At 29.4% G+C, this 21,153-nt stretch overlaps 1 protein-coding gene across 2 annotated transcripts; it reads right to left on the bottom strand.

The window, feature by feature from the left end:
* Positions 1-16,402: 16,402 nt before the first annotated feature.
* LOC109808174 (phosphatidylinositol 4-phosphate 5-kinase 1) lies at positions 16,403-20,670 on the bottom strand. 2 transcript variants are annotated; one of them, XM_083077076.1, is made up of 8 exons: positions 19,410-20,670; positions 19,167-19,331; positions 18,839-19,004; positions 18,414-18,524; positions 18,133-18,326; positions 17,898-18,028; positions 17,698-17,803; positions 16,403-17,181 (listed from the first exon to the last, which is right to left on the bottom strand). In XM_083077076.1, the coding sequence occupies exons 1-8, from the start codon at positions 20,393-20,395 to the stop codon at positions 16,896-16,898; spliced, it is 2,145 nt and encodes a 714-aa protein (XP_082933202.1). In that variant the 5' UTR covers positions 20,396-20,670; the 3' UTR covers positions 16,403-16,895. The 2 variants fall into 2 exon arrangements, with proteins under 2 accessions (XP_082933202.1, XP_082933203.1); XM_083077077.1 differs by having other exon boundaries at positions 17,710-17,803; positions 19,410-20,668.
* Positions 20,671-21,153: the final 483 nt, after the last annotated feature.

The following is a 21,153-nucleotide window of genomic DNA, read 5'->3' as shown; positions in this document are numbered from 1 at the left end:
AAATAAAGAAATATTTTTTCATTCGAAAAGAAATTTGTATGGATCCGTTTTAGGCCTTAAAACCAAGACTTTATGATCCAAACTGGGCCATTGGATAGTAAAACAATGAGGGCTGGGTGCAAGGATTCAATTTGGGTCTTTCTTATTGCCACTGTTTATATATGTCCATGCCGATGCAAGGGTAGTGGCTAATGGGATCACTTGATACCAAATAATGGAAAAAAGTTTGGGCTTCTGAACGGAGACGGACCAAATCAAATCGGACTTTACATTATGTTATGTGGAACATTAAACTTTGATCAACTCAGATTTCAGGGTCAAGAGAACCCAACAAGGAATACAATAAAATGAAGTTCATGCATGTTATTAAGAGTGAGGTCATGCGCACAATCTTTATGAATTTCCTCTTTTTGAAGGAAATAGCTTATAGTAGTTGACTAATCATGAAAAGTTAGTTAATTAAAGTATCTCTAATTAATTCGACCTGAATACAATTTTTTTTAGCATATTAGACGAATAATGGAGAGTAACTTATTCATAGTTTTATTAAAATAAACAAAATAAGAAAAACCAATATTGAGTTAACTTTCACTGAAATCGAATTAATTTTTTAAAAATAGTTTTAGAAAATATATTAATGATTTAAATTTTTAATTTGTGTAAAGTGTTCTTACAAGAATACAGTAAAAACATAATGGAAATTTTGATAGGTTCAAGTGATTGATTTTACTCAAAAATTTAAAATTAGAAACCCAACAATATTAGTTAAAGTATTAGTTTTTCTTTTTTTTCTGAATGTTTTAAGTATCTTAGATTCAAGCATATGGAACTCGACTTTAATTTTTTATGTTGTGTAATTTTATAATTCTACAATTATTAATTTGTGTAAAATTAATTAATCATCCAATACACGTTTCATTTCCCCTTCCACCTATTTGTTCAATATGAACCTTGGGGCCATTTCTGATAGAAGGTTTTTGTACGAGTTCTACCATTATATTGTATTTTTATTATAACGTATGAGTTCAATCTATACCCTTTTTGAAAATTATATTTTTTGTATTTTATAATTTTGATTTTTAGTCTTTTCATTAACTTTCTTTAATTTTATTACAATATTCTGTTTATAATTTTTCAACTTTTAAATTTAGTCGATGACCCAACCCTAATTAATCTGAATATGATCCGCTCAGTCTGGCTCAAATTGTCAAAAACAAAAAAACAAAAATTACATTCAATCTTACTCAAACTCGTTAATGTTGACTTGTTTAAATCTTTATATTCTCCGAACCCTACCCAATTAACTTGTACCCATCCCTAATGTTGTGTCAAAATTTTGAAGATTTCGTGTTTATTTTTTCTGAAATGTGCGTTTCTTTTCATTACTGGGCCATGGTTCACTTTTTTAATGGCAAATTGAGGTCTAAATTGGTGCAAATGCATAACCCATTGCACGAACTCGTTTATGACCAGTCATTATTTTTGGACCCAAAAATATGTTGGTTTTTTATGTCAATTGGAATTGTCATTGTTAAAACAAACTGTCTACTCGAAAGGAGCTCAGAACTCACTTTCAGTTTGTTCTTAACTACTATAAGGACCACAAACAAGTTGCCTTGAAAAGGGTTAAAACTTAAAAATCTAGTAATAGTAGCAATCTTGTGTTGCGGTATGACATTGATTTGATCCCTTTCATGTCCCAAAAGCTTAAAATGAAGCACAATCACACATTGAAGAAATACATTAGAGGCAACAACATGTGGGCACAAACCAAACATCCCACGAGACGGGGTGTGGACAATTTGTCAATTATTATTTTGGTTGAATAAAATCACAACTATTTATGTGCCAAAGTGGGGTTTCTTTGTACTCATCTTGAGGGACCTTACTCATGACATTCCTTGTCTACTTTTAAGTGCTTTTATGGCCTATATTTTGATGAAGAGTTCGATAATGACCTCCACATAAGGGACCTCAACTAATGCAAAACAAATCTGTACTTCATTTGGATATAAAAAGATCAATAATCCCCCGACCCCCCTCCCAACTCTCCAAAAGTAAAATAAATCCCCCCTTATTAATCAATTTCTGGGAATGGGCATTCATTTAGTTTTGAGACTATTTTTTTTCTTTTATAACCACCAATTAGGGCATTTCACCCTTTTTGGACCTCAAAGTGTTTTTTGTATTATTATTATTTAGTATTAAAAAATTTACTACAAGTATTACCTGATGGTTAGGAACAAAAGTAAGCTCTCCCATATTGATATTGGATCCCAAAGGCTGAACCCTGTTTGGGGTTTAGGGAGTCATCACCAATCCATGATCAGAGGCGCAACACAAATCACATTCCAGAGCGAATAGGCCATGATTTCCTTTTTCACTTGTTTTATTTAAAAAAAAAATGTTTTCTAGAATAAAATCTACACTTAATTTCTAATCCAAGATGTATTAAGTTTTGAAAATTGTTTGTAAAACAAGTGTTTAAAAAAATAGCTAGAAGATATTGTCTCGGTCTCTTCTTCTATTTTATACAAGTGTTCAAAGGATAATATTTAAAAATAAAAATATATTTAGGGGATAAACACTTTCAAATATACTTGGGGGAACAAACCAATTTGTAAAACAAACTATTTTTGAAATCAATAGACAAACAAGAAATTTCCACGACTTGATCAGTATGGGAATTTCCTAAATCTCATGATGTATATGGCACTTCTAAAATAAGCATTATAAGAAAATAAATTGTAGATTCTTATTATGTGGATTTTGTGAGGTTTGCTATGGCAATATCCTACTTGATTAGCATCCATGTGGTCGGGCACTAACATTAACAACATTATAGAAAATCTTTAAAAAGGAGTTCCACTGCACCTACAACAACAAATGGAAGGGCCAATCGCGTTTATGGAACATTATCTCTATATATATGTCCTACTACCCTTAACTTTCACGCGATTTAAACCAGAAAAAATGCACATTCCAATTGCTTTCACTCACCCTTCTTTTCCATTTTGTCTTGTATTGTTTACCTATAGTAGCCACCACTAAATAATTGAACGATCCCTTAATTAATTGGTGGCATGGAATTTAACTCAGAAATTAATTCAAAATTTCGAACCAAAGTCAACACATATATACCTAAATTTTAGAGTTTATATATACAAGTCCTCACATTGACATCAACCAACGGCCAATATTAAATATAAAATAAGTCGATTGATTTTGATTATCTATTGATTGATGTTACAATTGGAGAATTAAGGTCTGAGGTGGCGTTTTAAGAGATATAGGAGTCTTGGCAGGCCCCCTAGAAGAAAAAGAGAAAACAACAAACAATATACTACTAGCTATGAAGAAGATGGTATATGATTAATGACAGTTTTCAGAAAAGTGCATAGGGGTCCGAGAGTTTGGCAACTACTGTATATTTTTCCCTAAACTTCTGAATATTCTAGTTGATGCCACTTTTTCGAAGCCTTGGACAACATGATTAAAACTTTAATTATTTAATTGTGTTTGTGGAGTACATTAGTTGTAGGGGCTCAATTCTTCCACATTAATCAGTTTCTAGTGCATCCAATATCAAAGTGGAAGAAGATAATTAAATAAAACAACGTGTTGGAGAAGAGTGTCCCCTATATTGGAACCTCATGTTTGGTTTGAGATTCATCATTCGAAGATCTCTACTCACCTTGTAATTCATGTGTATCCTTCTAGACAGTAATGTTATGAGGGAAACCTCAAACCTGAAAGAACATTTTTATATACATAAACATTAATTTTTAGGTTTGAGGTTAAATTAATACACAGAGAACTTGATAGCTTTTGTTGCATGCACGAGCTAGCAGTTTTATTATCAGTCATACAATAATTTTGTTATTGCAATTAGGTGTAAGAGAACTCGTGTAAATAACTAACCGCACACTACATGTATATTAGGACTCACCCTAATTGGACGAGAAAACTTAATTGGATAAAGTAGTGCTCAAGTTTCAACTCACAGACTCTATGCACGGTGATCAAACTTATCTAGGTTTATAAAGTTTACGGCCGAATAGAATTATTGATTTTATTTTTAGATGTTCAACGATATAAATATAATGCAATATGCCATTGAAATACAATAGTATATTTGTTTAAACTTAAAAATAAATGTTTTTAAATAAGTGTTTTTGAAAAAAAAAAAATTTCTTTAAGAAGTAGATAGGACTTGCTTCTTTAAAAAAAAAAAAAAAAGGAAACTATTTATTTTATAAAAAAAAAGTTTAGACAAATAAATCAAAAAATACAAAAAGTATTTATTTTATTAAAAAACGCTTTTAGAGAAAGAAAAAAAAATAAACTAACAAACTCAATATAGTTAGGGTTACTTTTGTTGGAATAATCTTTATAATTAACTATGTACATATATCGATAATATGTATTATTTTATAATACCAGCAGATTTATCTATTAATGTGACATATTATATTGTTAATTTAGATCTTTAGTATTTATATCAGCAATTTAATTCCCGCTCACCAAAAAAAAAAAAACTTGATTTCCACTAAATAAAAAATTATACACAAACCCATCACCTAATTGTTAGTATATGATATTTTAATAGTATATATAAGAGACAAATCATATAATATTTATGTGATTTTTTTTAATTTATAAAATTTTAAAAATAATTTTTATATTTAACTACTCAATTAAAATTATTTTATGTTTCTACCCAAAAAAAATAAGTTATTTAAAAAATTATGTAAATTATTTTTTAAAAATCAGTTTAAATGAAATAGTTTAAGTAACTGTTGAACAGAAATTAAGAAATAAAAAATAGAAAACTTCCAGTCAAAAGTAAAGTTTTTAAGTTTCTAGTAAATAAAATGTAATAGTTAAAAAATTTCACATACTAATTCTTTAATCATAGATATTGATAATAAAGAGAAAAGTTAAAACATAATTATTTAATAAAAATAAAATATTTATTATATTACACCTAATTAATATTTATATTTTTAAAAATTAGAAATATCCAATAAAGCATGTTGAAATCTTGGTTAATACTCGTTCCATTATAAAGTTATAGACTTTTTTTCTTCTAATTATCTAAAAAAATATTGTTATTTTAGAAATTCACGCCTTGGTTAATTTTTTCTCAAAGTATTTCTCTTCTAAAAAGTGTATAGATAAGTAATAATTTAAAATTATCTAAACTAACTAGTAAATTAAATAAGAGGAAATCAAATAAATGCATTCTTACTAAAGTAGTACATCAATTATCATTTTCTTAATTTATGTATAATAACCTTAAAAATTATAGTTTGAAATGGGGTGATTGATAATTTGACACTTATTAACAACTTTTCTTAACCATTAATTGTTCGGGTTACCAACCGTGATTATAATTCAAATCAGATGAACCAGTGAGCTGCATTTTTCAGTTAAAATTGTCAAGAGTATGAAATGCATGTATATAATGTTTTCCAAGATCATCATAAAAGAAGAGGTTGCAACGTTGCAGCATTAGAATATATACATTCATTAACCCATCATATGGTTGGAAACTTGGGACCCAGAAATTGAACTTATTTTCTATCTTTGCTACGATATTTATGTGATACTGTAGTTAGGTAGGAGAAGTATGAATAGTAATGAGCATCTATAAAAGCAATTATTATGGCTATGGAGAAGTAGCTTGTTCCCCTCTAGACACTTGTGCCTTTTTCTCGACAGGTGGCGGCCACCCAATAAATAACCCTTACTTACTTTCAAAGCTTCCAAAACATTGCATTAATTCACACAACTAATCATTCTATATGCAAGTTTTTTTTATAAAATGATTATTACAATTTTTTAAATATAGTTGATGTTATTCTTTAATTAGAATTAAAAAATTTATTTTGATAATATATATTTATATTTAATATAGATTTTATTAATATATTTATGTATATTGTTAGAAAAAAATGCTTATTTCTTATGGAAAAATAATATCCACCACACCTAATAAACTAGACGTAAGTTTTCTCTGATTAGAATAGTATACCCACGGTATCTTCTTTCAAAATCCTTTTTTTTTCTATAAAAAGTATTTAAAAATAAATATTTAATATCTTGAAATTATAAAATGCATCTAAAACTTACTATTATCAAAAGACCCCGGCGATTACACTGCATTTTGAGACCACCTCACTTGAATACTCAAATCTTTTTACAGATACTCAGAAATATTAGAGGAGACAATTAAAACCCACTGCAAGAGGTATACTACTTAAATTCTGATAAAAATGTAAATAATTTAATATAGTCTGTCAAAAAATTTGATCTCTAGTTTTGTATATGTCCGAAAGATTAGTACGCCTTCCTAACCAGAAAATATATATCCTATATTAGAAACAAGGATGGAATATAGTATTCTTTTAATTGATATTTTTTTTTTCCAAACTACATGTGTCATAACATAAGCTACATTTTTTAGTATATTTTTGTAGGCTTGCAACTTCTAAGTATATATATAAAAGGGTTAAATTTGAAATAAGAAAGAAAAAAAAAAGCGAAATCAACTGATGGATATTGTATAGTACATATATTTGACGTAAATAGTGAATTTGAAAGAGATTCATGCAGGCATGGTGGTGAGTGGACCAAAAGGATAAATCGAAGCTTGTCAGGGACATACACAAAGACATGCACCTTGCATGTGTGGCTTGTGTTTATATATATTCATACACGTATGCTGCGTATGAGTTTTATCTTCATTTAGATAACTAGCAGGTGTCATTGTCGTCGTTGCAAAGTGTTTTGGTCACACTCTAATGTGCTGACACGTACACTTCCATAGAGTGATATACGCTTTCCATTAATTATTGAAGCCGAAACATAAGGCGTGGTAACAAATTAAGATCATAAGAAAGAAAATGGACGAAAGTTGAATTACAATAAATGTGAGTTTATGTTTTTGGTGCATGATAGGGTTTGTGCACGCTACCAATGTGATCTGGTGCAGGCGATCGATAAACCCTGCTAAGTGCTAAATGTGTGGCTAGTAACTACCTTGCACCCAACCTTAATGCCTCCAATTATAATCCTCATCTCATTCTACTTATTCACAATTACTTCTTCCGTTTTTTTTTCATTGCCTTTAAAATTATGCACAAAAATTAAGATAATTATTAATATTTTAGTTTTTTAAAATAAATAAACATATTGTTCAGTAAACATACATTAATTATCAAAGATAAAAATAAGAAAAAAAAATTAATAAATCATTAATTTTAGTAAAATGATAATAAAAAAAATGACAAATTCTAACAAAACGACTATGAATAAAAAACGGAGAGAATACCTTTTAGGTGGTTAGAGAATAAATAATATTAAAAAATGAATAGTCACATTATTCAATAAACATGCATTAATTATCAAGAGTAAAAATAAAAAAAAACTAATAAATCATTAATTTTAGAAAAGTGATAATACAAAAAAATAACAAAATCTGACAAAACAACTATGAAAAAAAAACTGGAAAGAGTAGTATTATTCATCTACCCATCTACGTGTACCCTATAAATTACTTCTTTCGATTTAAAATTATCCATATTAGGACAAGAAAATTATTTTATAAAATTATTTTATAGTGACAAATCCTTCCGTAACTAAAAAATATCTTATCAATATTACAGATAAAATATATTATATTAATATATTGTTAAAAATATAAATAAAAATTATTATAATATATAATATATTTTATTAAATTCCATTCAAAATTAATATTAAAAATATATTGATACATGTTAAATATATATATATAGAGAGAGAGAGGAGGGTTCAAATGACACCGGTGTAACTTTTACTAAGTGTTACATCGCTCAATAACTTTATATTAAATGTGAATTTTGTAAATCCAACCGTTAGATGGAAAGTTCATATCTCTTAGATCATATATGTCAAATTTTGTTAAAATTGAACAACAACTTGAAAGTAATCAAAGTGTTCATATTTTAGTATATTTTGAAATGTATATATTACGTCAATTTTGTTTTATGAGAATGAAGTATCAAATCATCTTAGATTAAAATAAAATTTGATATATATGATCTAAGAGATATGAACTTTCAATCTAACGGTTGGATTTACAAAATTCACATTTAATATAAAGTTATTGAGCGGTGTAACACTTAATTAAAGTTACACCGGTGTCGTTTGAACCCTCCTCATATATAAATTAATTTTTATTTTAAATTATTGACATTTTATAAGCTTTAGGTCTTATTACTGATTATTATTATTATATTTTATTTACATATACTTCTATTCAAAATAATTATATTTGATTTTTAGGATGATAATGTACTTATAACCTATTTGAAAAACACTTTAATCTATTTAAAAATACATAACAAAAAAAAATACACAACACATTTACATCAATCTTAAATTAAATAATTAAATAATTAAGTCTCCAACGTAACGAAGAGATTAGTCATTGCTATCGACAGTGAATACTTAAGGAATAAACCCAAAAAAAAATTAAGAATATTTTAGACTGCTAATATCATAGACTTATGAAATGCTCATTAATTAACATACACTGACCTTGGAAGAATTATTAACACAAAATCATAAACAATTAGAGTGAAGATTATAACTTGTGTGTATAATTTTGTCATGTTTAAAAGAAAAACAGACAGAATCATTCCCCTATCATAAATATCTTTGAACAAATTTATGTCGAGAGCTATCGTTAGGTATTGTGAGGAATGACATAATGATGCATATCTTTGAATGAACAAAAAAGCACTTGGCAACTGAAGGACATAATGTTGATCCATCTAGCTTACTTTACATCTATAGAGGTAGATGTGCAAGTTCCAAAACTTCCAATTTCCAAGGCACCAAAATGAGTGTCCAAAACCAAAGGTTCTCGAGTATATATGACATGCCCGTATAATCGCGTTCCTTCAAAATAAGGATTTGCTGAGGAGCAATGATATCTTGTAGAAAAATATTAAATTTTATGTGAAGTATAAATTAATTATTTTAATGATAGAAAACTGTTATCATCACTTAACTTATTCTATTTTTTTATTTTATTTTTTATTTGTATTTTTAATTCAGTTAAGAGGTTAATTAATCTATTTATTTTAATTATAGTTTGTTTTTTCTTGTATTACAGTAATTATATATTAATCATTGTTAAATATAATTTTTTAATATAATTTTGATTTCGCATTCTTCGTGTTTTTTTTTTAAAGAAAATTTCTTTCATAACATTTTCACGGTGATTTCTTCGTCAAAATTGTAATAGAAACTAAAGTAAAAAATAAGTTAAGCAATCTCTTAAGAATACGCGGTCTGACCTAAAAGTATTTTTTTTAATTAAAATGGTCTGCTTTTAGACCTTTAGAAAATCTAGTAGACTTAATATGTCACCTACTTAAAATATAAATAATATTATATTAATATTAATATTAATTAATAATTAAAAACTATATTTAATATATAATTAATAATATTATATTTTAATATTTATTAAGTTTATCAGCTTATTCGTGTGCCTTATATAAAACATATATATATATATAAACAAATTATCTGGTCGAACCAAATTTTTAAATAAATTAGCCTAAGCCTTAAAAAAAAATATTTGTAATAATTAAATAGCTCATACTCAAACTTAGTAATTTGTTGAAGGTTAGGCTTAGGTTCACCAAATCCTAGTTGGTTAGTTTCGTTGTGTACACGCAGGAGGTTGACTGCTTTTAGTGATTTTTTCCTCTCAACTATCGCTCAAATTTTACAGTATTCAAATTCTAAGACTTCCACTTCAAAACTTTTTTCTTTCATAAATTCATGTTTACTACTCAAATCAATAACTTGTTAATAAATATATAATTATTATTTTAAGATGTTTAATGTCTTTCATTAATAAGTAAGAAATTTTAAAATGTTTGAACATTTAAAATTACGAACTTAAACATACCTTATTTATTGAATATATATTAATAATTTAAAAATTAGTTATTTAAAATTAAAATTATTTTAATTAGTGTTTTATTGTGTACAAGAAACTAAAATTTTCATTTTTTTATATAATTAAATTTTTTGATAATAAATATTTTAGATTTACAAATTATATTATTGTTGTCTGATTTCATCTAATTATATGATGGATTGTAAGATTAATATTGATTAGTTATCAACTATTTTTCGGGACTCTAGAGTTCAGGGACTCTGAGAATTAAGTTACCTTTGAAATAGTTGGATTAGAGTTATTTTAGTTCATCTTAAAAAAGAATATATAAAATTTTTCTTAAGATTATAGTTCACAATTTAAAATTTTAAGAAAAATTATAGTGAAGTTAGAGAGAAGTTCTTTGAAAACTAAATCTTCTCTTTTATTTTATTTTTTTACTAAAATTCTTTCTTTTACCCTCTTCCATAATTGATTTAGAGTGATTAAGTTGAAGATTCAAAATTGTATGGGAACCCAAAGTTCATAACTTCTCTTCCCCTCTTCTTGATTGGGATTGAGAAGAGGTAAAAAAAAGCTTTGTGTTATTTGTTAAAATTGTTTATGAATATTGTATATAATTATAATTTATAATAAATAAATAAATATAAATATTTAAATTATATTATATTTAGAATTTGTAAAAAAAATATTTTGAAAAATAACTCTTAAAAATACTCTTAGTCCTTTATTAAAAAAAACTGTTAGCAAAGATAATTATTTTAATTTATATATATAGGGAGATTTTGATTATTATCAATTTTTAAAATATTTAAATTTAATAGAAAGTGATTTGTGAGAGTTGAGAAATAATTTTTTAAATCAAACTTGTTAAACAAAACAATTAAACTAAATATAATAAAACTAAATGATTTCTCCCTCTCTTCCTCTATCTATCTATCTATCTATCTATCTATCTATCTATCTATCTATCTATCTATCTATCTATCTATCTATCTATATATATATATATATATATATAAGATAAGACATGCAATTTAATGAGAGTGAAAATAATTCTTAAAAATTTTCTCATTTAAGAACTTTTAAAAATATTCTCATTATATAATAACCCTTAAAGACTCTTTCATTAAAAAAAATTAGCTTTCAATCATAGATGAAGTTCATATTTATAATATAAGAATAAATTTAATATTTAAAACTTTATTTATCAATTAGTAAATTAAAAAAAATCATAAGATTACAAATGCAACAATCCAACTAAAATATAGTTTGAAACTTGATTTATAAATTAAATGAGTTAAATTTGAGTTGAAAATTAAATTTACAAATTAAAATAACTCAACTTAACTTAAGCATAGTTCAATTTATTTTATTTATGAATTATTTTAATTCTCTATCTCTATATTTAAAGAGAGAGAAATTTTCCATTATACATATATAATTAATGATAATTTTGTTTTGGAATCTTATTTATGTAGTTTGAATAAGTGAGTTGAACTGAATATAGTAAGCTGAATTTGAGTTGAAAAATCTTTCATATAAAGCTTCATTTAAATTCAAAATTTTGAATTATTTTTTATTGCATTAAATTGAATTAAGTGTTGTTACCAAAAAGGAAAAATTGAATTAAGGCATATGTCATCCCATCTCTAATCCTTAATAACAAAATTCTTAAAGTAAAAGGTTTTAGGAAATTGTCATAGAGTGACACACATCTTATAGTGACATAATATATGTCATTAAAAACTACTTTTACCTACACAATAAATATAATATATGTTAGTATATTGTTAAAAAGTGTGGATATAAGCTATAATAACACACAAAATATGTTGTTAAATCTCATTTAAAATCAACACTAAAATTGTGTGTACTATATGTTAAATAGATATATATATATATATATATATATATATATATGCATACATATATTATACTTATAGTGAGACTTTTTATATTTCACTATATGTAACATTTATTGTAGTGAGTGCGTAAAACTCAAATCTTACATTCCGTCATTCAATTATTGTGTAAAGATTAAGTACGATAGTTAATGGCTATTTTGCATTCACAATATAAGCCATAACATTTTCATATTTATTTAGGAATGATAGATACAATTATATGATTTGTAATTAATAGCTACATTAAATTAATAATTATTAAAAAAATATTTAGTGTAGAGTCAGTAGTAATACCAACTTGTTAAAAATAAGTCGGGACAAGATGAGTTAGCTTGTTTGATGATAGGATGACAAAATGAATTTGAATCTTATGAGTTCTAAAATACTTTCATACAGGACGGGTAAATATCTGTTTATAAGGAGATGGATATGGAATGAGTATAAATTTGTAAAGTTTAGTAGGTGTGGGTACGAGTACTGTGGTATCCACCTTGCAGTAATATATATATATATATATATATATATATATATATATATATATAATATCACTTAATAATATTTATTTATATATACTAATTAATATAATATTATTATTATTATTTTAGATCCAAGATATAAGTTGAAGTTGTTAGAGTATTTTTTTGCTAAATTTTATGCTATAGTTCATCTTTAATTAAAATTAATAATATCAAGAAATTATGCTACTCATTATTTGATGAATATAAACTAAAGCTAAAAGAATGGTGAAAAGTTCAACTTCACGAATAAATGTTAATAAGTCAAACTTAGATAATCTAAATATTAGTAATTTTCTTAGTGATTATAACTCATTTATAAATGACAATTGAAATACAAATAAAATTTGAAATAGAGTTTTACTTTTAAGAAAAAGTTTTACTTAGGAGTGATGTTTTTGACATTTTTAAATGATGTAAAAGAAATGGGATCAAGTATCCAATTTAACTGTAGCTTCAAAATTTGCATTTAATACAAAAAATATATTTTTTTAATCATTTTTCTAGGTTCCATAAATTTACTCTAGAGACATTTATTTGTACATCAAATTAGTTGAAACACAAGTAACTAGATAATAAATTATTAAGCTTTGTTTATTTGATAAAATTTTGTTTTATTTTTTATTATTAGTTTTAATTATTAATTTAAATTTTTGAATCATTCATTTTCTTGTCATATAATTCCTATTGGTATTACTGAAATAAAATAATATATAGACTTGGAAAACAAGCGTTTGCAAAAGGATGGAGAAAGTGATTCCGATGATGAGATTAACTCTCTCTACATATTTGTTTTTTGAAATTTATAGTATATAATTTAATTTATAATTTTAATCTAACTAATTTTTGTATAATTTTTTTCACAGGTCTTGGAGAATATTGTTTATATATAAATTATCATGATGTTGGAAGTTTAATCACAATTTTTATTGTGTTAATTTTTTAAAAATTTTATTTACAAGAATTGAATGTTTTATAATCTTTATTAATTTATAAGAGTTGTTGTGTTATATTTCTATAATGTAAAGATCTGATAAATTAATATTATGTTTGCTTATGTGAAATAATATCTCTTTGTTGATTTATTTACTTTGTACATAAATAAAATACATGTCGCCGATACAAATATAGGTAAATAGATACCCAATAGTTATAGAGATGAGATTAAAATTATTATCCGTGTAGGTATGGATTTTGATACAAATATTATTTTTAAACGCAAATGTGAGGACAATTATTATAAAACCTATTCAAATCCTACCCATTGTCATCTTTATTTGGTGATGAAAAAATAAATATTATAACTTGATCTATTTAAGGTTAAATTTTGACCAACCCACAAGAAACGATAAGAAAAAAGAAAGAAAAAATAAGTTTTTTTTACTTTAACTCATATTAACAAATTTAATTAAAGGAACTAAAGTATATTAATGATATATTACGTTTAGTCTAAAAAAAATTTCTTATCTTATTGTTTATAAAGTTATTTTTGCTATACTTTTTTTTTTTATTTTATCAAATTGCTATACTTAAAAATGTAATAGACTATTTTAAAAACAAAATTTATACTAGTGTTGGTGTTCTGAATATATCTCTTACGTCAACGTTTGAAATGTTGTGGCTGCATTTAGAATGATACTATTCAATGGATCAAATCTAGCACACAAAATAACTAAAGTCAGTGTATTTTTAAAAGCCTATCTAATAAAAAAAAATTGAATTTAAAATTATTCAAAAAAAAAGTTAGACCTAATAGTTTGACTTATATGAATAAATAAAAATAATATAAGATATTATTATATCATCTTTTACTTTAATATTCTATTCAAAAAACTTAAATTCTTTAGATTACTTGTTGAAAACTTTTTTTAATAATTCTGATTACAAGTAAGTTTTAAAATTAGGTTTTGGGGATGTGGGATATAGTTAACTTGAAGACGTACAATTTGCTAGGTCAATAATTAAAAAAAAGCATGTTGTTGAATTGAAAAAGCTGAAATGAAGTTATCATAATATTGCTGCTAAAACGGCCTAAGGTACGCATCATTGTTAGAGACTAATGAGTCTTTAATTCTGAACCAATGCAGATGCAGATTAATTTAACAGAGGTACTGCAATGTGTATGTAGTAGCAGTGATGAGTTATTACTTATTACAATATTAAAAACTCTTGTTTTGGTAATGAAGTGCACATGAAAAAAGCATGGAGACATGAGGCAAAAGCGCAAAGGCATGCAATGCATTTACTAAAATATATGGCGTAGATAAATAGGGTGAAACCAATTCCGGGTTTGTTGTTGTACGGATGGATTTAAATGCTGTTCCTGTTCTCTACTCACGTTTCATGCATCAACCCAACACATGCTGCCCATGTTTCGAGGCATTTAATGTTTCATATATAAGTAAAATTTCTTTTGGGATCTACTATTCTATTCATAGTTTAATTTTTTATTTTTTTTTGTAGCACATTGAACTTCCAATGTTTAAATACAATAATATATATGTAGCTGGAATGGGAAGGAAGGTTTGTGAATGTGATTACAAAGGAAAGGCTTTGAATTCATGGTGCAGGTAAGTAGGTTGCGATTGTGGAAGTGAAAGAGAAACAAATGGGAATGGACCCACTTACTCACAGTGACGTTACGTGAATCGATTGCTTCCTGTCTCAGCAAATGGACAATAGAATCTCCCAACAAGAGAACAAGGTCAAAAAGATGAAAATAATACTATAGAGATTGCAAGCGGACCACACCTCTCAGCTTCAATGTTGTATTCTTTTTATGTTCTTTGTGTTAAACTTATTATACCAAATATTTTAGAGGGAATAAAAAACACACTTTATGCCTCTGCCACTGACTTTGACCTCTGCAGAATTTCAAACTTCATTCAGACATAACTTACACAACATCCATGGCTTATTCGAATAACCACAGCACAGTTGTCTCTCTATATCCCATCTCAGAATCAATAATAGTTTATTCTATCTATCCATGAATGTTGGCCACAAAAGAAATAACAGTGTAGCTATTTTCTTAGATTATATTGTCAAACAATAATGTTTTTCGTGACGAATAATGTCTCGTGAAAAATGATTACAAATATACAAGATTCTTTTAACCACCATACAAAAAAATAAAAAAGATTAATATTAAATACTTTAATTTATATATATTTTTAAGTTATATTTATAATTATTAAAAAATATATTTTTCACTTGATTAATATATTTTCATATTAAATTATTTATTAAAAAAAACCAATACAATATACAATTTAGAGAAATATAAACGATATGGCACTTCCTAAAAAGCTCCTATAAAAAGAAACAGCTATACATTTTAACCAAGATAATTGTGTAGAAGTTATTGCTGAACAATACTCTAAAAAAGTCTCTGTAAAATTTAAAAATTAAATTCCTCTATTAAAAACATTCTTAATATATTTTACCATAAATTTTTACCTTGAATATAATTCCAATATTTCTTCCGTTAAATTCTTAACAATATCCCAAGACACCAGTAAGCAAATACCATATACACAAAAAAATAATTTGAATACTAAATTTGTCATCCTTCTAGGGGAACCAAAATTAAATATAGATAACGGGGGTCAACATTGAATTTTTAAAAAAATAAAAAGATATAGTACAACTAGAAACAGTGAAAAGTGAAAAAGTAAACAAAAAAATGAGAGGATAAAACAAGAAACGCTTGCGAATCTTTCTCGTGCTTTCTCTGCTTTTCATACCTCACAGCCCAATGCCCTCACTTTCACTGCAAAAGCTAAACCAACGACCCCTTCAATTTTAATGTTCTTCACCACCGTATAGAGTATAGACAGACCCGTATTTAATAATTCAAAAAGTAAACCACTTGGGTTGGGTTGTGTGGAAGGGAGGGGAGAAATCCCAATGAGACAGTGGCCCTCCATTTCACAACCCTGTCCCAAAATATCTCAAAATTAAACAAGAACTTGCCAAGTGACTGATTAAAAAATCAAGAATTTACCAAAAATAAATAAATAAATAAAACCTTCCGCCATCTATCCTTTCTAAATGAACTGTACACTTTCTTTATTACACCAAACTATCCACGCATTTTGAATCCAATCTCCGGAAAACATTTCCATGTCTCCTCTATCTATCATTTTTCACATCATATTCATATCCTATTTTCTGACCACAAAAAATCCACAAAACCCACCCCCCATTCACGGGAAAAAAACAAGAGAAAAAAAGACAGAGATCATTTCTATCATCCTCCATGTACAAAGATCTCCCTGCCTTCATTATCATGGCCGTGTATGTTCAAAATTCAGCCACGAAAACAACCTGCATTCAGGTGAGCACTCTTGGTTACAGCCACAGAAACAGTGGCCCGTGAATCGAACAGTCAACTGCAAGCTCTCCAACTCCATCAACGGGTTCAACTTTCAGTTATTTTTCTGGACATTCAGATCAAAACCCTTTACCATCATGACAATATTTCAGCCTCTTTTTTTTTACATACTATTACCAGTCTTCGATGAATATTCTACCCACAAAATCCCGGAACCTTTTTGAGTAGAGCTTTGGATCAACAGCTGAGATTGATGAAGGGTCAACCTGAAAGGACTTGTAAGCATGCTCCAGTTTCTTGCTGATATCGTAATCTTGCAAAATGTCAATAATCCCAAAATATAAAACAACATCGTAAGTTTCCCCACTGCAACAAGGGGTGTATCGATCAAAATCACTCCTACGCGCCATGCGCTCAGCTCTTGCAGGCATATTGGCTCCTAACCTAATCAATGATTTCCTGAAACAAGAGATATGTATAAGATTTAGTATATAGAAGAAATTCTTAATGAACAATAATGCAGAGAAAGTATGGAAAAAAAACCCAAGAAACAATCAACATTGACCAAAGGAAATTATAACCGGGCCATTATTAAATTAAGGACTCCAAATTCCTTTTAAAGAATTCAGGACCACATTATGCATGTATTCCCCACAAACAATTGTTTCCTGCTACTCTTATCCCCAACTACTCACTAAGATAATTCAAACTACTTGCAAATATTATCATGAATGTCATCAATTGAACAGGTCTACAATATTTTAGGTTTTTAAGAGACGATGGTTCCTATATATTTTTCCGGTAGGGTGGCAAAGTGTACTAAATACAAGCACAAGTCTTCTTTGTGAAGAACTAAAACTGATTCTCAAGGAATACATTATACCCAAATAGCCACTTAGACTATGGATGCAGGTGTAGCACAGCCTAATTATTCTATCAACTTGAAATAAAACATATTGATAAAGGAACCTGAACCTTTTCACATACCGGCCAGATTTAACTCGATCCCTATCCTGCAGCTCTGCTTCAAGAAAGCGGTAACCACGCATGAACTTTTCACTCTGATAAGAATCCCACTTCCCTAAAAGAGGCAATAAGGAAATAAATTTTAAGTTTTAACACTCACTATCACAAACATTAACCACTGAGTACTGAAATGAAATATGGATCAATACCGTTGCGCAAAAGAAAGGGGGACAATCCCATTTTTTCATAGGTGTTATCATCACGAAAATGAAGGCCAACTAAAAGACTGTAATCCATAATTCCCTCAGCCTCCAAGAACGCACAATCCCGCTCAATTTGTCTGCAAATAATATCAAGACAAGATTAAATTAACAAAAATGCATTAAGTTTCATTGCTAAGCAGCAGCCATGAAAGTGTTTGATAGAACACGCTAAACAACATACTTGATGAGATCCTGGAACCAATCTTTTTGAAGACGAAACACAAAATTGAGATCCAAGTCCTTGAGGGTGGTAGTTTCATCAATTTCCTCCTGGGTCTTATCTGTTGTACGGCCATGTGAAGATCCCTTCAAGTCAAATCGTCTATGGATCGGATATTCAGAGCAGAAAAGATTGCCCATCACAATAAAGCGCGTCTGTATTTCAATAACAAGAAATTTTGAGGTTCTGAGGTGCATAGAACAACGGCTTAAAAAACCACCAACTTATCTTTGAAGATATACCTTCTGGCCTCCAATTGGTTTGACACAGTGTACCCCATAGAATTTTGTGACAAGTGAATTCTCGTATTTAGAAACATGTTGGTAATAGCTTCGAAGCATCCGAATAAGCACCTGAAAGAAAATTGGCAAAGCTATAAAGACGTCCATCACCCAATGTCAAAGAAAACTCTGAAAGGAAAAGAAATAAACCCGCAACTGATTAAAAAAAATTTCAAAACTATCACATACATCTGTGTGATAAAAAAGGAATTTAACTACCTACTGCATTGGAGCGAAACTAACTAGGGCTCATTGAAATAAAAACACATGCATTCAGCTGCAGAATGTGGTTTATTGAAGCAAGCTTTAGAACTTACTATCAGCATGCTGTACATGGAAAGAAGTTTTCAAATTTAATTAGAGAACCTATTACGCATGTATCTAACCTTGACTTCAGATTTCTTCACCGTCTTTATCATAAATCTGTCATCCTGGGTCAAGTAAAAGAAGCTTCCACTTTTCCCTGGAGAGGAAAGCTCCCTGAGGGCATCATTCCCACATATAGCTAACATGTAATCAGCAGGATCCACCTGAAACAGCTTCCTCAATTGCCTGACATTCAAAACAGAATCGAGTCAACCACAAAGCAGAAGAAGGCAGAAAAAGCTAGAATGAAACTCCAAAAATATCAGCCAAGTGTTAGGGTTAAAAACAATGACAGTACCAATTGGGTGTGTAGGTTAAAATGATAAAACCACAACGAAAAAACTAAACCTAAAAACCATAGGGCAGTAATCCTTCCAGCGGAACTCCAAGGATTGATGCGGTGGAGTAATCTTAGATCCTTCAGCGGGAAACCTTGTCCAGAACTTCTCCTTGGGATCAAAATGAGCAGGCTTAAGCTGTCGCGAAAAGGAGGCTTCCTTCCCGACAGAGTACCTAAAAAGCAAGAGAAAAAGCAAATTAAAGGCGTATCGGTGAAGAGAAGCATGAGAGAATAGTAAAACGGAAACCCACCTTATACCCAATTGCAGATTAAGCATGAGATCATAATTCTTGTGGCCCTTGGATATAGTCTGGCCCGGCCTCTTGACCTCGGCAGAAGGAATCCGGCGAAAGGGCTTAACATGTTGGCGATCTGAGATGGTTGAGGTTGGAGTTCCGTGACGGTAGAGCAAGGAGACATTATCGATTATGTCACAGGTGATATCCCCGGCTTCACCCTGGGATTCCCAGATGCAAATCCTGGGTCTGGCAGAGTCGAAGTGGAAGGAGGAGGTGTTGCTGAGAGAGGGGGGCCCAGGGGCAGGGTAAAAAGTGCCGTGGAGGAGGTGCAGGTTCAGGTCCTTGCTCCAGCAGCCAACATAGGAGCTGGCGTCGGGCCAAGTGAAAACACCCTGGCCCTTGGGGACGGCGTTCTCCCAGTGGCCCTCGTAGCGGTTCCCATTGGCCCAAATGAGGGTACCCCTGCCACAGATGACGCCGTTCTTCCACTCCCCGTAGTACTCGTTCCCGTTCCTCCACACGTACCTCCCCTCCCCCTCCTGCACGTTCCTCTTCCAACACCCCTCGTAGAAATCCCCGTTGGCGTACCGCTTCTGCCCGTACCCCTGCTTCCTATCGGAGCTCCAGGACCCGCGATACGTGTCGCCCTCCGATCCCGTGAATGTCCCCAACCCCTCCATCCGACCCCATTTGAATTCCCCCTCGTAGGTGGCGCCGGAGGGCCACGAGAATTTTCCCTTCCCCCAGGCCTTCCCTCGCTTCCACTCTCCCTCGTACATACACCCGTCTTGCCAGAGATACTTCCCGGATCCGTTGGGCACGTTGGCCCAGAAGCCCCCCATGTACACGTCACCGTTCGCTAAGCGCTTCTCCACGGTGCTGTCGCTTGGCGTCACCCTCCGCGCTCCTCCTTGTGACCGGCTCCACGCGGTTACCCGCCGCCTCTCCGCCTCTGGGGCGACGTCTCCTCCTAGTCCTAGGTCTAGTGCTTGGCGCATTTTCTGCTCTGCGCAATCAATTCAACGCATTTCCGATGGAATGAGAATTGCAATCTGAGTGTGCATCTGCATCGCTTCCTCTTCTGCTGTTACTTACTTTTTAATAAATAAAATGAAGTAATTAATTAGGCGGCTTTGGGTTTGGCTTTGGGAACGTTGCTAACTGTATCTAGTAAAGAAGAAAGGTGCCAGCTAGGCTTTCGTTATGCTCCATAGGACGGATATACCCTCCTTCTTTCTCTCTCTTCTCTTGCCCTTTGCCCCTTTGCTTTCATCGTCAGTGTCACACTACTTTTCTCCACCATGTAATTTCCACCACCTACCTTTTTATGTCCACCGTTTTTTCTTTTTGTATTTACAACTTTCCATTTATTCCACAAAACAAATTATTCTAATTAAATCATAAACATATTCCATATAATATCTCAAAATTATATTATTACTTTATAAAACTTTTTTTAAAAAACTCTTATTTTGTCTTTTATTTCTAAATTTATTACTTTTTATATTTTAAATTTAGATCCTAATAAAACAGTGATATTTTTTTTATTCATTCAATACTTAAAAGTCAGCGAAACTAACTAATATATTTATTAAAAAAGTCATAAATATGATAAAATTGCATTAAACAGGTCTGATTAACCAAAAATAATAATAATAAAAATAAAAAATCAAATATTAATTTATAATTAACTCTAACATTTACTTTTTACACAATTATTTCGATCCAACCAACCAATATAAAATTTTAAGTTACA

The sequence above is a fragment of the Cajanus cajan genome, chromosome 6 (genome assembly GCF_000230855.2).
Source record: "Cajanus cajan strain Asha chromosome 6, NIPB_CcT2T_4, whole genome shotgun sequence".
NCBI lineage: Eukaryota > Viridiplantae > Streptophyta > Magnoliopsida > Fabales > Fabaceae > Cajanus > Cajanus cajan.
This window is presented reverse-complemented; position numbering and strand designations above follow the sequence as displayed.